Source organism: Centroberyx gerrardi, chromosome 15 (assembly GCF_048128805.1).
Source record: "Centroberyx gerrardi isolate f3 chromosome 15, fCenGer3.hap1.cur.20231027, whole genome shotgun sequence".
In the NCBI taxonomy this organism is placed as follows: Eukaryota; Metazoa; Chordata; class Actinopteri; order Beryciformes; family Berycidae; genus Centroberyx; species Centroberyx gerrardi.
In genome coordinates this window covers 26,449,614-26,464,613 of record NC_136011.1, presented here as the reverse complement: position 1 = coordinate 26,464,613, position 15,000 = coordinate 26,449,614, and the positions used below count along the sequence as shown (strand labels likewise).

The 15,000-nt window shown below is 42.7% G+C and overlaps 1 protein-coding gene across 1 annotated transcript in view; it reads left to right on the top strand.

Moving 5' to 3' along the window:
* slc8a1b (solute carrier family 8 member 1b) overlaps positions 1-15,000 on the top strand; it is a 155,090-nt gene that overhangs the window by 99,302 nt on the left and 40,788 nt on the right. The window contains exons 4-5 of the mRNA XM_078288680.1: positions 2,561-2,670; positions 14,839-14,987. Of these exons, the coding sequence (XP_078144806.1) occupies positions 2,561-2,670; positions 14,839-14,987 (259 nt within the window). The remainder of the gene's footprint in view (positions 1-2,560; positions 2,671-14,838; positions 14,988-15,000) is intronic.

Genomic DNA, 15,000 nt, shown 5'->3' with positions numbered 1-15,000 from the left:
TGTTGAAGCAGCAAAAGGTTTTAACTGCAACAGCAGGTTGCCTTTCTGTTTAAAATCATCTCACTTTTCCTCATCACCATTTTTCTGCTCAATCTCCCTGTTCGTCTCCTTCTGGTCTCGGATGAGTTCCTGTTCTGGTGTCTCAGTCTATTCTGTGTGCTAATCCGACTCTAACATGGTGACTTTAAGGACTTTAAGGGGTCAGTTCACTTTGAATTCAGTCAAAAATGTGGAAACAAGCTGCCATTCATTAACTAAGGGAAGGGTTTTCATTTAGATTTTTTAATAGCTTGGATATCATAATCTTTTTTCTGAAAAAGTTTTTTTCAGTGTTTGCATTTTGATGAAAATCCACTTCCTGGATTGGCTGAATTGACAGTGAATCGTCCCCGGTGCTGATAACTCTTCTGTCTGTCTGTCTGTTCTGGGCCGATTTCCCACAAGCATCACAAGCAGCAAAATACTCTTTTGATCCATTTACATATTTCTGTAAAACATAAATTTTAAGGAATTACTCCTTAGACTACTCCTAGTAGTCAGTTTTCTGCACATTTACCTTAGCAGTTGTTATTGCTTGGGTTTATGGTCATGAAACATTTTTGAAAAATGGAAGACAATGTCAGCTTTCCATTACAATATTTTACAATGGCCAAAATAGAAATGCAGGGTTTTTTATTTCGACACCAGCGGTTTAATTAGACAGAAATGATCTTAACGCCTCAGGCTGCAGCGTCACAGAGACGATTTTAAAGCCACACCAGGATCCAGATGTGATCCAGCCTCTCCGTGTTTTAACAAACAAACACGATCAGAACTGGGTCAGACTCAGCTCTCTCTCGGCCTCAGCAGCTGCCGGATCCCAAAAGCGTCACGTTCTCTATCTTACGAGCCAGATTGATCATTAGAATAGATGAAAATGTCCGGTTGATGATTGTTCAGCTGATAGAGCTGACAGACTGTCCAGCCCCCCCGACATTTACCTGCATCTGACTGATGACTGGCGGCTGTTTCTCGTCTTCACTTGCTAAACATTATGAATCAGATAAATGACAGTTAAACAAATCAAATACATTCAATCATAATGTATGGATTATGACTACATGTCATATATGCATATGCAGATACACTCTTAAGAAGGATGTGTCATTTTAACACATCTGTGTGTCTTCTTTGGGACTACATACACTTGTGTTACTTTTCAACTCAAGATATGTTAATATAGACACACGTTGTGTTACAATGTATTGTCATTAACATATGTTGTGTTGAGTGTACCACCTGAAAGGTTCCTTTAACATTTTATGATATTCAGTATTGATAATATATAACACTGCGTGTAATCTCAGATATGTGGTTAGAAAAAAAATATATATATGTATTATGGAATTTCACAGAATTTAATTGAGTTAAATTAAACTTCCTGAAATTTCAATTCAATTCCAATTCTGTTTCCTGCATTTTTTTTTTTCAAACTCCAATTCCAATTCCTCAGTTTAATTGGTTACAAATCGGTTAGGATTTTAAAAGTCTTCCAGTTTATCTCCAGCCTAAGATGCTTGTGGGAAAAAAACCCCGAACTTCCTGCTCTGTTCTGCTTCCTCCTGGTTTCCTGGTTCTCCAGCCTGTCGTTTCCTCACTTTTCTTCCTTCTCTCCTTCCCTCCTTCTCTTTCCCTCCTCCCTTCCTCCTCCCCCCTCCTCAGTAAAACCATCAAGGTGAGAATCATCGACGACGAGGAGTACGAGAAGAACAAAACGTTCTACCTGGAGATCGGAGAGCCTCGCCTGGTGGAGAGCAACGACACCAAAGGTCAGGAGGGGGGAGGGGTTTCCTAACCCCTGTGAACTTTGACCCCGTGACCCCGGAGTGTCGGCTGCACCGCAGAGGCTGCATGCTCATCAAACATGGAGGCACATGAGGAGGAGGAGGAGAGTTAGACTGATATGTGCACATATACTTCCTTTTCTTTGTTTAATTGTTTCCTTCTTTCTTTCTTTGATTTTGTTTCCTCTCACTCACTTTCCAGCTTTTGTTTTTGTTTCACTTTCTTTCTTTCCTTCTTTCTTTCTTTTTTTTTCTTTCTTTCTTTCTCTTGTCTTCCTCGTTTTTCATGCTGTCTGCCTCTCTTCCATTCTGTTTTTCTGCCTTTATTTTCCTGTTATGGTTTCTTTCTCTTTTTTCTTTCATTCTTTCTTTCTTTCCTGCGTGTTTCTTGCTTGGTTACACTCTCTCTCTCTCTCTCTCTCTCTCTCTCTCTCTCTCTCTCACACACACACACACACACACACACACACACACCAGTATTAGTGCTAGTCTCCTCCTGATGTGTCCTCAGTGTGGAGGTGAACATGCAGCAGGATGTGGATCACCTCATCTCACCCCAGCCACCACCCCGCCACGAGTCTGTGTGTGTGTGTGTGTGTGTGTGTGCACACGCACGTGTATGAACCTTGCCACAGTGTGTTTACCATGCATGTTTACCACCTCCCTCTATGTGTGTTTGTGTGTGTGTGTGTGTGTGTGTGTGTGTGTCTGTGTGTGTGTGTGTGTGTCCCATACAGGAAGACCATAACCCTTAGGATCTTAGACCGGGAGGAGTACAATAAGCAGGCCTCCTTCTACCTTCTGCTTGAGGTTCCCCAATGGAGACGCAGCGGGAGGGGATGGACAGGTGTGACAGCCAATCAGCACTGAGAATGCCCTCTATGAGTTTTAATGTCATTGGATCCCGAATCAACAGGCCAATCCCAGAACGAAACATCAAAAACAACATCATAGGCGATTAATTCCACGTAGTTCGTTACTGTTTGAAATAATAATCCACCTCATTTTCAAATAAATAGATGTCTGTTTTGCTACTTTCTATTACCGGTTAATATATAAAACACAGTTCTGATTCAACCTATAGCCAGTTCATGAAAGCAAAGTGATGCGTTTTACATTTCCAATTTGTTTGGAATAAACAGAAGAAGAAGAACTGGGTAGTTAGCATGAGCAGTGATAGCCACCATGGCTGAACAGACAAAGAAAAGAGAAACTCAAACTGCGTCAACAGGAAATCCAAGCTCCGCCCACACTGTTTGATTGACAGGTGATCTGTGGGAAGTGCAGTGCAGAAAAAATAAGATACAACGCGTTCAACTCACGATAATACCATGACAGCTGGGTGCTGGATCCTTAAAGTAGTTGATAATGAGAAAGAAAAACTAGGACAGCACTCCAAATTGACTTTTTATATTTAGACGCCCTTCTTCAGCGTGTGTATTGGCAATTTCACAATCCATAGACAGAGGTGGGGTTAATTATAGATGTCCACAACTGGCACAACAGGTCTATCCAAGCAGGGAGAGTCAAAATCACATGATGTAGGTTACTAAAACATGAAACAATTTATACAAAATAGAAGATCAAAAACAAAAGATAAAAAGCAAAGTGCAGTGCAGAAACACTGCAGCAGTGAGGCTGAGCAGCAAAGATGGAGACTAAATCAAAAGAAGAATGAGGAACTTGTGGATTACCACTTTAAAATCAGTTCTAAATTGCATTTTGAATGTAGTTTGCCTAAAGCTTCTTAGGATAGCCCAGAAAAGTGAATTACAATTGCACTGCTATAATAAAACAATGCATCGGTTGCACTTCTACCATATTTCCAAGGTGACAAAAGAGAGACCTACTCCCTGCTCCCTAAACCTCCACCCTGTTCCCCCTCCCTCTAAAGAGTCCTGCTTCCCGCCCCACTCCCCCGTCCCCCTCCCTTGCTCCCTCGCTCCCTCGCTCCCTCGCTCCCCCCTCCCTCGCTCCCTCGCTCCCTCGCTCCCCCCTCCCTCGCTCCCTCGCTCCCTAACCGGTCGTGTGTTAACAGGCCTGTTGATTCGGGATTTTAGGATTCAGGTTAAACACACACTGGAGTCCTTCTGTACTTCTTAGTCGTTTCCTCACTTTTTTTTCTACTTTTCTCCTCTGCTTCTCTTCAGAGGTCTGTGTAACAAACTCAGTGAGAGTCACACCTCTCCTCCTCTCCTCCTCTCCTCCTCTCTCCTCCCCTCTCCTCCTCTCTTCTCCTCCTCTCTCCTCTTCTCTCCTCTCTTCTCTTCTCCTCCTCTCTCCTCTTCTCTCCTCTCCTCTTCTCCTCTCTTTTCCTTTTCTCTCGTTTCCTCTCATCCCTTGCTCTCATCGGGCCGATGGCTTTTCTCACTTGAAGATCCGCTCTCCTCTGGCTTTGGAAAATGTCACAGCTTCCATTAATGTGTCTCATAAAGCTCGACTCTATAGCAATAATACCAATGAGGGTGTTCTTTATTACGCTCATGGGTACGACTGTATGCAGTAGGTAGGAGGAGCACCCATGGGCACCCGAGTCCCTGTAATCCCAGTGAAGAACGTCCTCAAGTTCAAGTTTTAACTTTATGGTAATTATACTAATGTCTCAAAGTTTTAAAATGCTACATGGAGCACTAGGGACAAGATGTGTGATGTGGATACTCATTTTAAAAGTTGCTGTACTGTATGTTTTCACAGGAGTGTGCATGTGGGCAGACGTGGTAATGTGTTATGTGTGTGTGTGTGTGTGTGTGTGTGCCTGCGGTCACATGCATGCACCACTGTATCTGTTTTCCACTGTGTTTATCCATTATCTCATCCCGGCTACTCATCTCCCACTTTTTCGGTTCCAGTCTAATCTAATATACAGTTGTAAAAGCAAGGGATTTTCCACTTCTGTGTTATTCACTGTCCTGCAACCACACACACACACACACACACACACACACACACACACACACACACACGACTGTAACTCTCCCTGCATTCACGTGCTGTTGGATATATCAGAAAAATAAATTTCCTTCTTGGACGTTTCATATGAACGCCATTCAAAGTCAGATGATCAAGTTGGAAAGAGGAATTTTTTCTACCCGAGTTTCGGACAAATTACCTTTAACCTTCTCAAAATGGCGGAAAAATCAAGTTTTGTGTCAGTCAGCGGTAGGAAAACACTTATAGACCCACGCCCCTTTATTACATGTTTGTAGATTAACCCTCCTACTATCATTTATTTAAGTAAGGTTCATTAAATTAGCTCGTTAAGCTGCAGGATGTCCATGTTTGTTTATTGTTTGATTTTCCAACACAACAGCATGTGAATGCAGCGCTGACTCAGGAGTCCCAGATGTCTGAGCTTTCCACCAGAACATGAACGCATAGTCTGGCTCCAAAAATACAACACACACACACACACACACACACACAGCTCCTGGGCCTCGGCCTCTGTGTCCATTATACCTACAGTCTGCTTTACTGTCGGCTCTAAAGGACGTAAATACTACAAGAGGAAGTGAAGTGTGCAGTAGAAATCCAACTTCAGTGTTTGTACCAGAGAGGCATTTTAATGTCCGGTGTAAATCATAAGTAAATCATATGTGGAAACAAACCGGATACTGTAATGACCGGACAGTGGTGGGAAAAGTTGTCAAATCCTTTACTTGAGAAAAAGTAGCAATACCATAAAGGAAAAAATACTATATTAAAAGTAAAAGTTTGAAAGTTTAAATTCAAAAGTTTGCTTAAGTAAAAGTATAGAAGTATTAGCAGTAAAATGTACTTAAGTATCAAAAGTCCTTATTCTTTCAGAGTGTTAAATTATTGAAGCATTAATCTGTAAGAAGTATTTTACTTATCGTATGTTTTGCGTGTAAAACCTTATTCTGCAAAGTAATGTATGTAGTGGAGGGAAAAGTGCAAGATTTACCTCTGAAATGAAGTGGAGGAAAAGTATAAAGTAAAGTGCAAGTACCTCAAAACTGTACTTAAGTGTAGTACTTGAGTAAATGCACTTAGTTACTTTCCACCTCTGTGACTGGAGAAGAGTGCTGATGCTCGGTGGAAACAGCAGCCTGTGATATCTCCAGGTTGTGTGTATGTGAAGAGATACTAGATACACTCATTCAAATCCCCCCCCCTCTCTCTCACACACACACACACACACACACACACACACACACACACACTACTGGGTCATGCGCACACACACAGACACACGTACACACATCCTGTTCGACAATATTGGAGCCTGTCTTTTCCTCTCTCTCTCTCTCTCTCTGTCTCATTCACACACACACACACACACACACACACACACAGTTCAAGGGCTGCATTAGGTTTGTGTGTTTAATGAGTGTGTTTTATGAACTGGTGCGGTTGTTCTCCCTGTGTGAAATGAATCCATGCTAAATTAGCCCTGCGCAGCTCTTTATTGCCTCAGCCCATGAGTGTGTGTGCATGTGCTTGCATGTGTGTGCATGTGACCCCGTGTGTGTGTGTGTGTGTGTGTTTGGGAGAGAAAGTTAATCAGAGTTGCTCCACAGCTCTTTTGAATGTGTTCATTACTTTCCAAAGCCTTGTATTTGGGGTGAAAAAAAAAAAAAGTTGTGTCACTGAGTTTCGGTTTGTGGAACTTTTTCCAGCCGCTGGTTTCTCTAATTTGCTCCCTGGAAACGAAACTGCTCCCTGAAAAACTGAAAAACAGAACTGTTTTGTAAGAAAAGTTCTCAAGATGTCTCATCATTTTCAAAGCGAACCCATAATGTACTTTACTTTCACACCAGCAGTCATTTTGTAAGAGTATGTGTCAGTCATTTTCAAATAGTGGGTCTCATCTCAAGTTGGAACAAAACTCTTGAGTTTTTTGTAAGCCTTCAATGTTTCAACTAAATCACCAATATTAGTAATTATGGACTATTTTAAATTATTTTGAGGTTTCAGTGATGTAGCGGACCTGTGGCCAATTCTGACCAAAAGGCAGGTGACAAGAATTCACACATATTGGAGAAGCTAGATATCAAATTTTATAAATATCTATAGATATTTAGAGATATAAAGACAGTTATGAATTTGAAGCATGAATCCTCAGATTGCATGTTGGGTGTTTGTGTCTTCATGTAGAGAATCCATAGTTAACAGTAATGAATATCTGTGAAGAGTGATTAGAAATGATACTGGCTGATAAATGGAAAAACAAGAGACTTCAGCATCTAGTCTACACTCCCCACAGCTCTCTGTAACATTGTGCAGGTGCAGGAAGGGTTAATATGGAAGCAGGCATGAAGTGAATTAGCATTAAGTGTGTGAAGCTCAATAAGCCGCAAAACTACATGCGCTATCATCCGTTTACAGGGAGTGGAAGAAAAACTAGAACTACAAGATAAAGAAAAAGTGATATTCAACTTAAAATAGACAAATGCAGCATGATTAATTCATGAGAAACTTCATTGAAAACAGTACCGGATGAATTCTATTCATTATTAATGGTGAATTTTTGACGTTAAACCTTACTTCCTGGAACTTTGTTACTGAGCAACAGATGCTGATGCTCTGCTTACTGTCTGCATTCATATTTGATGCCTGTTAGCATTGCATAGTCGTAGTTCTTACCATTTGACAGCATTATTTTGACAGCATCTTCCCATTTGACAGCAGAGACGGACGAATATGTAAAAATCGATACAGCTTGTTGTTGAGATTTGGTTTCCTGACAATCTAAAAAAATATTTGGTTTGGCTGGGATTCTGTTTTTCCACCCCCAGCCTTCTATCTGTATCTACTGGGGTCTCTCTTCCAGTAAACAACTCCTCTTAGATAGAAATCACTGCAGAGGGAGTCAGAAATGCAGAATTCATTTTCTGAATCGGCTTCGGCACAATCAGGCATTTTTCAAATAGGCTTTTAACATCCCGTCCTGGGACTGCAGTTAAAACCTGACCGAAAGAGGCGCGTTTACTCTCTCATGTTGGGAGCGCGAGACGGAGAGAGAGAGAGAGAGAGTAGAGTCGGCTTTTCTTTCTTAATGGAATCCAGCAGAGTCCCGTTTGATCTTCTATCGACCCAGAACTTCAAATATTTGCGAACCGCCTCTGAGGCATGGATAAAAAAAAAAAAATCTGAGGTTTTGTTTTTGGGGGTTGTTTCATTCAGCAGTGTTTTACTGTAGGGAACGGAGGCTGACAGGATTAATGTGTACTGACTCGGTGTTAAACAAGCCCGGCATCTGACATTTACAATACTGATCTGAAGAGGTTCTCGCTGTAGTCGGAGTGGGGAAGATGGGGGAGGGGAGCCGCCTAACAGAAGCAGAGCGTAGTTCTTCTTGTAATTGTCTTGACTGTGCTGAGAAGAGGGGGAGATGGGAATTAGGAACGAGGTTTTTACAAGGAGCAGCGCTGAACAACGTATGGGGGAAACGCCGGAAATGCCGCTTTTTACATCTTACATTTTAGCTGACGCTCTCATCCAGAGTGAAAACCTACTAAAAGTTAATATTTTTAAAGGAATACACCGAGTTTTATCAGATCGGCCCGTCGGTCAGAGAACATAGACACCAAAATCATCCATGTGTCCCAGATCATTGGCTCCGGTGCTTCATGCTAACACTTTAGCATGTTGAGTGATAGTAGGCAACTAGCATTATCTCAAATTAAAGTAAGAAGACTGACCTTTTACTAATGAAAGTTGTTGTGGTTTTTATAATATGGCATGTAGATTCATAAATATTAAAAATGAAATATCATTCGCTCAATATAGCTGATGCAGCCAGGTTTATTTTTGGAACTATTTCAGGTGAGTATTCATCCGCTGTGCAGTGATTTTTAGCTGTAAACAGTCTCCATCACTCACCACCTTCTCTTCCTATGGAAACAGGGAAAGTAGTCCCTACAAAAATGTTGTTTTTGTATAATATTTAATGTAAATTTGATCTCCAATACAAAACTGACAGACTTGGCTGCATATCATTCAAAATTGCTTACCATTTTACCATTACCAAGTTCTCATTTTTCTCACTTCTGAGATAATGCTAGTCGCCTGCTATAAATTCAACATTTGTTATTAAAGGAAAATTCCACCCTTGGATATTTTAAAACTGTTATATATCATCAATCTGTGATGTTCAATACATTCCAGGATATTCTTTTGTAATGATGTGTTGTAATTAACTTTTTTGGTGAACCCACTTTCCCTCAAGCTGCCTTGCCCACTTCTACCTCAGTTTCCTACATTTCCCAGAATGCCTTTGAACAACCCCCAGAGCCATAGAATGGGTGTGAACTTGTGTGGGTTATACATTCAGGTGGAGAGAGATAAAGTGTTTTAGGGCAGATTTACTTTTTAATGTTGCCAAACGTGTGTGTGTGACAACTTCCGAAAGTAGTTTGGGTTTGGTTTGAAGATTTTTTTTTTTTGTCAGTATAAGCTGGCTTGGCTGGAGGCTTCAGAAACTTCCAGATGACCCTCTGATATGGAGGGAGAGCTCAGTGAAGCCTGTGAAGCTCCGTCAGTCGTGTGGAGGGCGGAGCTGTGGTGTCAGGAAGGAACAGCGCTAAAAGGGAAACAGCTAAAAACACCAGCGCCCTGCAGAGGGGTCACGACCCCCTGTCCTACCACACACACACACACACACACACACACACATACCCAGCATCGAACATGCATGGACACACACATTATACACTCACACACAGAGTAACATACATGGCAACACAAATGTGCCTACACACATGCACAAACACACACTAACCAGTATGCCTGTGAGTGTGTGTGTGTGTGTGTGTGTGTGTGTGACAGATTTTGTCTGACAGCAGTGTCCTCTCCTCTCTTCCTCCTTTCCTTCTGTCCTCTCTCTATGCCCCCCATGTGTGTGTGTGAGTGTGCGTGTGTGTGTGTGTGTGTGTGTGTGTGTGTTTTGTTATGCAATAGCGCATAACATTATCATTAACACTGACATAAATTAACACTGGTACATGTCCCAAAACAATGTTTGGAGACATGATACTCTGTGTATCATCAAAGTCTGGTGTGTGTGTGTGTGTGTGTGTGTGTGTGTGTGTGTGTGTGGCCTGGGGTTTATCCCAATTTATTTTACTAATTAGTCTTTACATAATATCTCCATAATGTACAAAACCACTGAACAGTGTTAATATGTATACATTAGTAAATGACATTAGTATTAAACATTAATGTGTGTGTGTGTGTGTGTGTGTGTGTGTGTGTGTTGTGAAACAGTACGTAACTTTATCATTAACACTGACATTAATCAGTACAATAATGATAATTACTGTTATAATGTAATTTATTAACGTTTATTGAAAATTAATGTTGGTTTTATTTGTTATCATAGTAATTTGTACGCAGTTGTACAAATACACATTATGTATTATAGATAGTGATTGACAGCATGGAAACTCTCTCCTCCTCCTCTTCCTCCTTCTTTTCATCATCCACCTCTTCTTCCTCCTCCCCATCCTCCTCCTCCTCGCCTTCCCCACCTTCCTCCTCCTCTTTCCCATCTTCCTCCCCTTCATCCTCTGCTCCTCCTCTTCTGTCAAACCCTCCTTCTCCTCTCATTCCTCCCCCTCCTCATCATCCACCTCCTCCCTGTCGTCCGCCACATCTTCCCATTCTTCCTCTTCACCTCCTTTTCATCATCCACCTCCTCCTCATCTTCTGCGTCTTCCTCCTTCTCCACCTCCCCCTCCTACTTTTCCACCTCGTCTTCTTCCTCCCCATCCTCCTCTTCTTCATCTTCCCCATTTTTCACCACCTCATCATCCCCAGCTTCGTCCCCCTCATCCTCTGCTCCTCCTCTTGTATCAAACTCCTCCCCTCTCCTCTCTTCTTCTCTCCTCTCCTCCTCTCCTCCTCTCCTCCTCTCTTCTCCTCTCTTCTCTCCTCTCCTCTCCTCCTCTCTCCTCTCCTCTCTTCTCTCCTCCTCTCATCTCCTCTCCTCTCCTCTCATCTCCTCTCTTCTCTCCTCTCCTCGTCTCCTCTCATCTCTTCTCCTTTCCTCTCCTCTCCTCCTCTCTCCTCCTCTCCTCTCCTCCTCTCATCTCCTCTCCTCCTCTCCTCTCCTCTCCTCTCTCCTCTCCTTTCCTCTCCTCTCCTCTCCTCTCTTCTCTCCTCCTCTCATCTCCTCTCCTCCTCTCCTCTCCTCTCATCTCCTCTCTTCTCTCCTCATCTCCTCTCTCCTCATCTCCTATCATCTCTTCTCCTCTCCTCTCCTCTCCTTTCCTCCTCTCTCCTCCTCTCTTCTCCTCTCCTCCTCTCTCCTCCTCTCTTCTCCTCTCCTCTCTTCTCTCCTCTCCTCTCCTCCTCTCTTCTCCTCTCCTCTCCTCTCTTCTCTCCTCTCCTCATCTCCTCTCCTCATCTCCTCTCCTCTCTTCTCTCCTCCTCTCCTCTCTACTCCTCCTCTCATCTCCTCTCTCCTCCTCTCCTCTCCTCTCCTCCTCTCTTCTCCTCCCTGATGGATGTAGACTCTATCAAAGCCTGTCAACTCTTTAAAAAGTTCCACTCCCCTCCTCTCCTCCTTCTGCTCCTATTCTGCCTCCTCCTGTGGGACTATCCTCTATCAAAGTGTGACTCCTCCACCTCCACTCCTCCTCCTCTTCCTCGTCTCCTTGTCTTCCGCCTCTCCTCCACCCCTGTCTTTCAACCCTGCTGTAGTGCTAGATCCCATCAAACCCTTGTCTCCTCCTCTCTCCTCCCTGTCTTCACCTCCTCTCCTCTCCTCTCGTCTTTAAATGTTGACAGTCTACAAAAATACCTCCCCTCCCTTCCTCTCCTTCTCTCCTCTCCTTCTCTTTTCCTCCTCCCGATAGAACTAGATTCTATCAGACATGACAAGGTGTAGAAATGTGTCTCCTCCTCCTCTCCTCTCTTCTCCTCTCCTCTCACATCCTCCACTTTTATAGTTTATTTCTCTCCTCCCACCCTTCCTCTTCTCCTCTTTTCCTCCTCCTCTGGAACTACATTCTGTCAAATATTTAAAATTTTCTCTCATCTGCCTCTCCTCCTCTCGGCTCCTCTCTTCTCCATCCCTTCCTCCTCTTCTCTCCTCCTTTTCTCTTTCTCTCCTCCTCTCCTCTCCCTGTCTTCTTTCTCCTTCCCTCTCCTCTCCTCCTCTCTCCTTTCCTCCCTTTCCCCTCGTCTCCTCCTCTCCTCTACCTGTCTTCTTTCTCCTTCCCTCTCCTCTCCTCTCCTCTCCTCCTCTCTCCTTTCCTCCCTTTCCCCTCATCTCCTCCTCTCCTCTCCCTGTCTTCTTTCTCCTTCCCTCTCCTCTCCTCTCCTCCTCTCTCCTTTCCTCCCTTTCCCCTCGTCTCCTCCTCTCCTCTCCCTGTCTTCTTCCATCTCTCTAATCCTCGTCTATGGAACTAGACTATCAAAGCATGACAAGGTGCAAAAGCCCAGCCACTCCCCCCCCTCCGCCCACACACACACACACACACACACACACACACACACCTGTCTACCCAACACACACACACACACACACACACACACACACACACCCTCCTGTCAGCACCCATCAGCCCACATCACATACAGAGAAAGAGACAGAGGCAGACTTCCTGAATTCTAAAAAAAAAAAAAAAACCTTGAAAACCTTGAAAACCTTTCCTCAAAAGAAAAATTAGACTTTTTAGATATTCTAGGGGGGAAAAGAGTTTGCCACACTTGCAGGAAAATATGTATTACCTTGTCACACCATGGTCTCATTTGTTTACAGTATTTATACCAAGGTGTCACGTAATTTGACATAATATTGATATATTGACGTTTAAAAATGATACATGTAGCACATTTAATAAGTATTTATTCAACTATTTGTTGTAGTTAATGCCATATTGTGTAATGTGTAATGTGATATTTGAGAGGGGGTTTAAGGCAGGGAAAAGGGGTTAGGTAACTGTTATCCAAAGACAGAAAGAGAGAGAGAGAGAGAGAGAGAGAGAGAGAAAGAAAGAGAAAGAGAGATTTTGGGTTAGAGTTAGATTATCTTTATTTAGAAAGCAGAGAGAGAGAGACTAGAGTAGTAAGGATAGAGGAAGAGAGGGAGAGATTCATTTCATCTTCTTTCTGACGCTAAATCCCATTATATTCATTATATACATTATATTCTTGATGCTTTAGTGAAATCTCTATGTAACATTCATGCCAATAAAGAACATTCAGTTGAATTTAATTGAACTGAGTTGCAAAGGAGCAGAGAGAAGGACACCAGAGAGAAAAGATGAAAATGAAAAATGAAACAGACGGTGGCTTTGACAGGGAACAGCATCTTACCCTCAACATTCAACCTCTGTCAGGCCCATTTACACACACACACACACACGCACACACACACACACACACACACTCACAGGGAGTGCAGCTAACAAGGATACTCGCAGGTTATGTTCATCCCACGTGTGGTTTCTGTCGGCTGTTAATTGAGTTCATTAAGTCACCACTAGACACTGTGTGTGTGTGTGTGTAGGTGTGTGTGTGTGTGTGTGTGTGTGTGTGCAGGAAAGCGAGCTCTTGGTGAATTCCAATTATGTGAAAGGGAGCTGTGAAGGGCATGGGAGACAGTCACTTTCACCAGGCAATTTTAAGGGGAAAATGTTTAAAGTCATATTCACGGCACGATGTTACTACATGCTATTAAAAAACAATCAAACCAATTTCAAATCAAACAGTTGACACTTAAGAAACAATTTAAACCTTCATAATTTAAGTGTTTTTGTGTAATATGTAAAGCAGGCAACAAACAACACATCAAATACGTTATGAAATAATTATGTTATGAAATAGTTCTTAGATTCCTCGATAAAGGCAAGAGGCAGTAGCTACTTTTTGTTTTCACTTTCATGTGCGTGTGTGTGTGTGTGTGTGGGTGTGTGTGTGTGTGAGAGAGAGAGAGAGAGAGAGAGAGAGAGAGAGAGAGAGAGAGCTATAACCTAACCTGAGGGGAACAAATGACCGCCGAGCTGATGCAGACCCATAATGCATTGCACCATAATGGCAGGCAATAGCATGGCTAACAATTCCCCCATGGAAAATCTGATCACTGTCACCTCTCTCTCTCTCTCTCTCTCTCTCTCTCTCTCTCTCTCTCTCTCTCTCTCTCTCTCTCTCTCTCTCTCTCTCTCATCCCAGCAGTAAGTTAAGGGACTGCAGTGAATTTCAATTACTGACACACACACACCATAAAGAAGTGGGGGAATAGAAAAAATGGGAAAAGAGAGGGGGAAGAGGGAGTGAGAGAGAGAGGTAGAACGAGGTGAAAGTATTGACAGATTATTTATTCGAGGCAGAGTTGGAAAGTAAGGTAAATGAAGTATGGAAATGACCATGAAGTGTGTAGTTTCAGATGTGACTGTGGGAGCAGCAGTAGTGTTGGTTTTATTTTCTTATGTATTACTAAGGCCTTTATACTTATACTTTTTTGTGTATTTCAGTAATTGAACTTTTACTTAAGTATGTTTTTGCTGAAGAATTGTACTACATTTTAAATCACATCCATCACAGAGAACAGATTTTGAATTGGGATGTGTGATTTCTCAGACTCCACTGGTCCAATTCTGTTATAATTACAGGTCAAAATGTCTTGGCTCTAGGGGTGCCTGCATCATTTGTGAAGGACGACACATCATTTTTCATACTGTTCACTTATAGTCAGAACTTTTACTAGCTATGTGAAGTTGGAAATAGTCTTTTAGAGTTTTTAAATAGTTTTTGCCCAGTTTCTTTTCTTTATTTTGCCTGTTAAATTGATCTTACAGTAAATCCAATTCCATTTAGTGATGAAAACATCTTAAAAAGTTCAGTTTATCTTCCTGAAACCTGAAGATCCCCTCTAACTGTTTGCTCTACTACTTTTTCTGCTGAAAAGCTTTTGGGATTTACTCATCATCACTGCATCCCCACCCAGCCAATAGGCCGCCTCGCTCCGCACACCGTCACTGCATCACCACTGGTCCGCTGCCATCTTGTTCTAACGTTACGATCGGATGATTTCTCTCGGTGTTTTCAGAGGAAGGGCAGAAGGAGGAGGAGGAGGACGAAGAGGAGGCGCTGACGGGGAAAGACGAAGAGGAGCGCCGCATCGCTGAGATGGGACGTCCCATGCTGGGAGACCACGTCAAACTGGAGGTCATCATAGAGGAGTCATACGAGTTCAAGGTAAGGCAGGGAG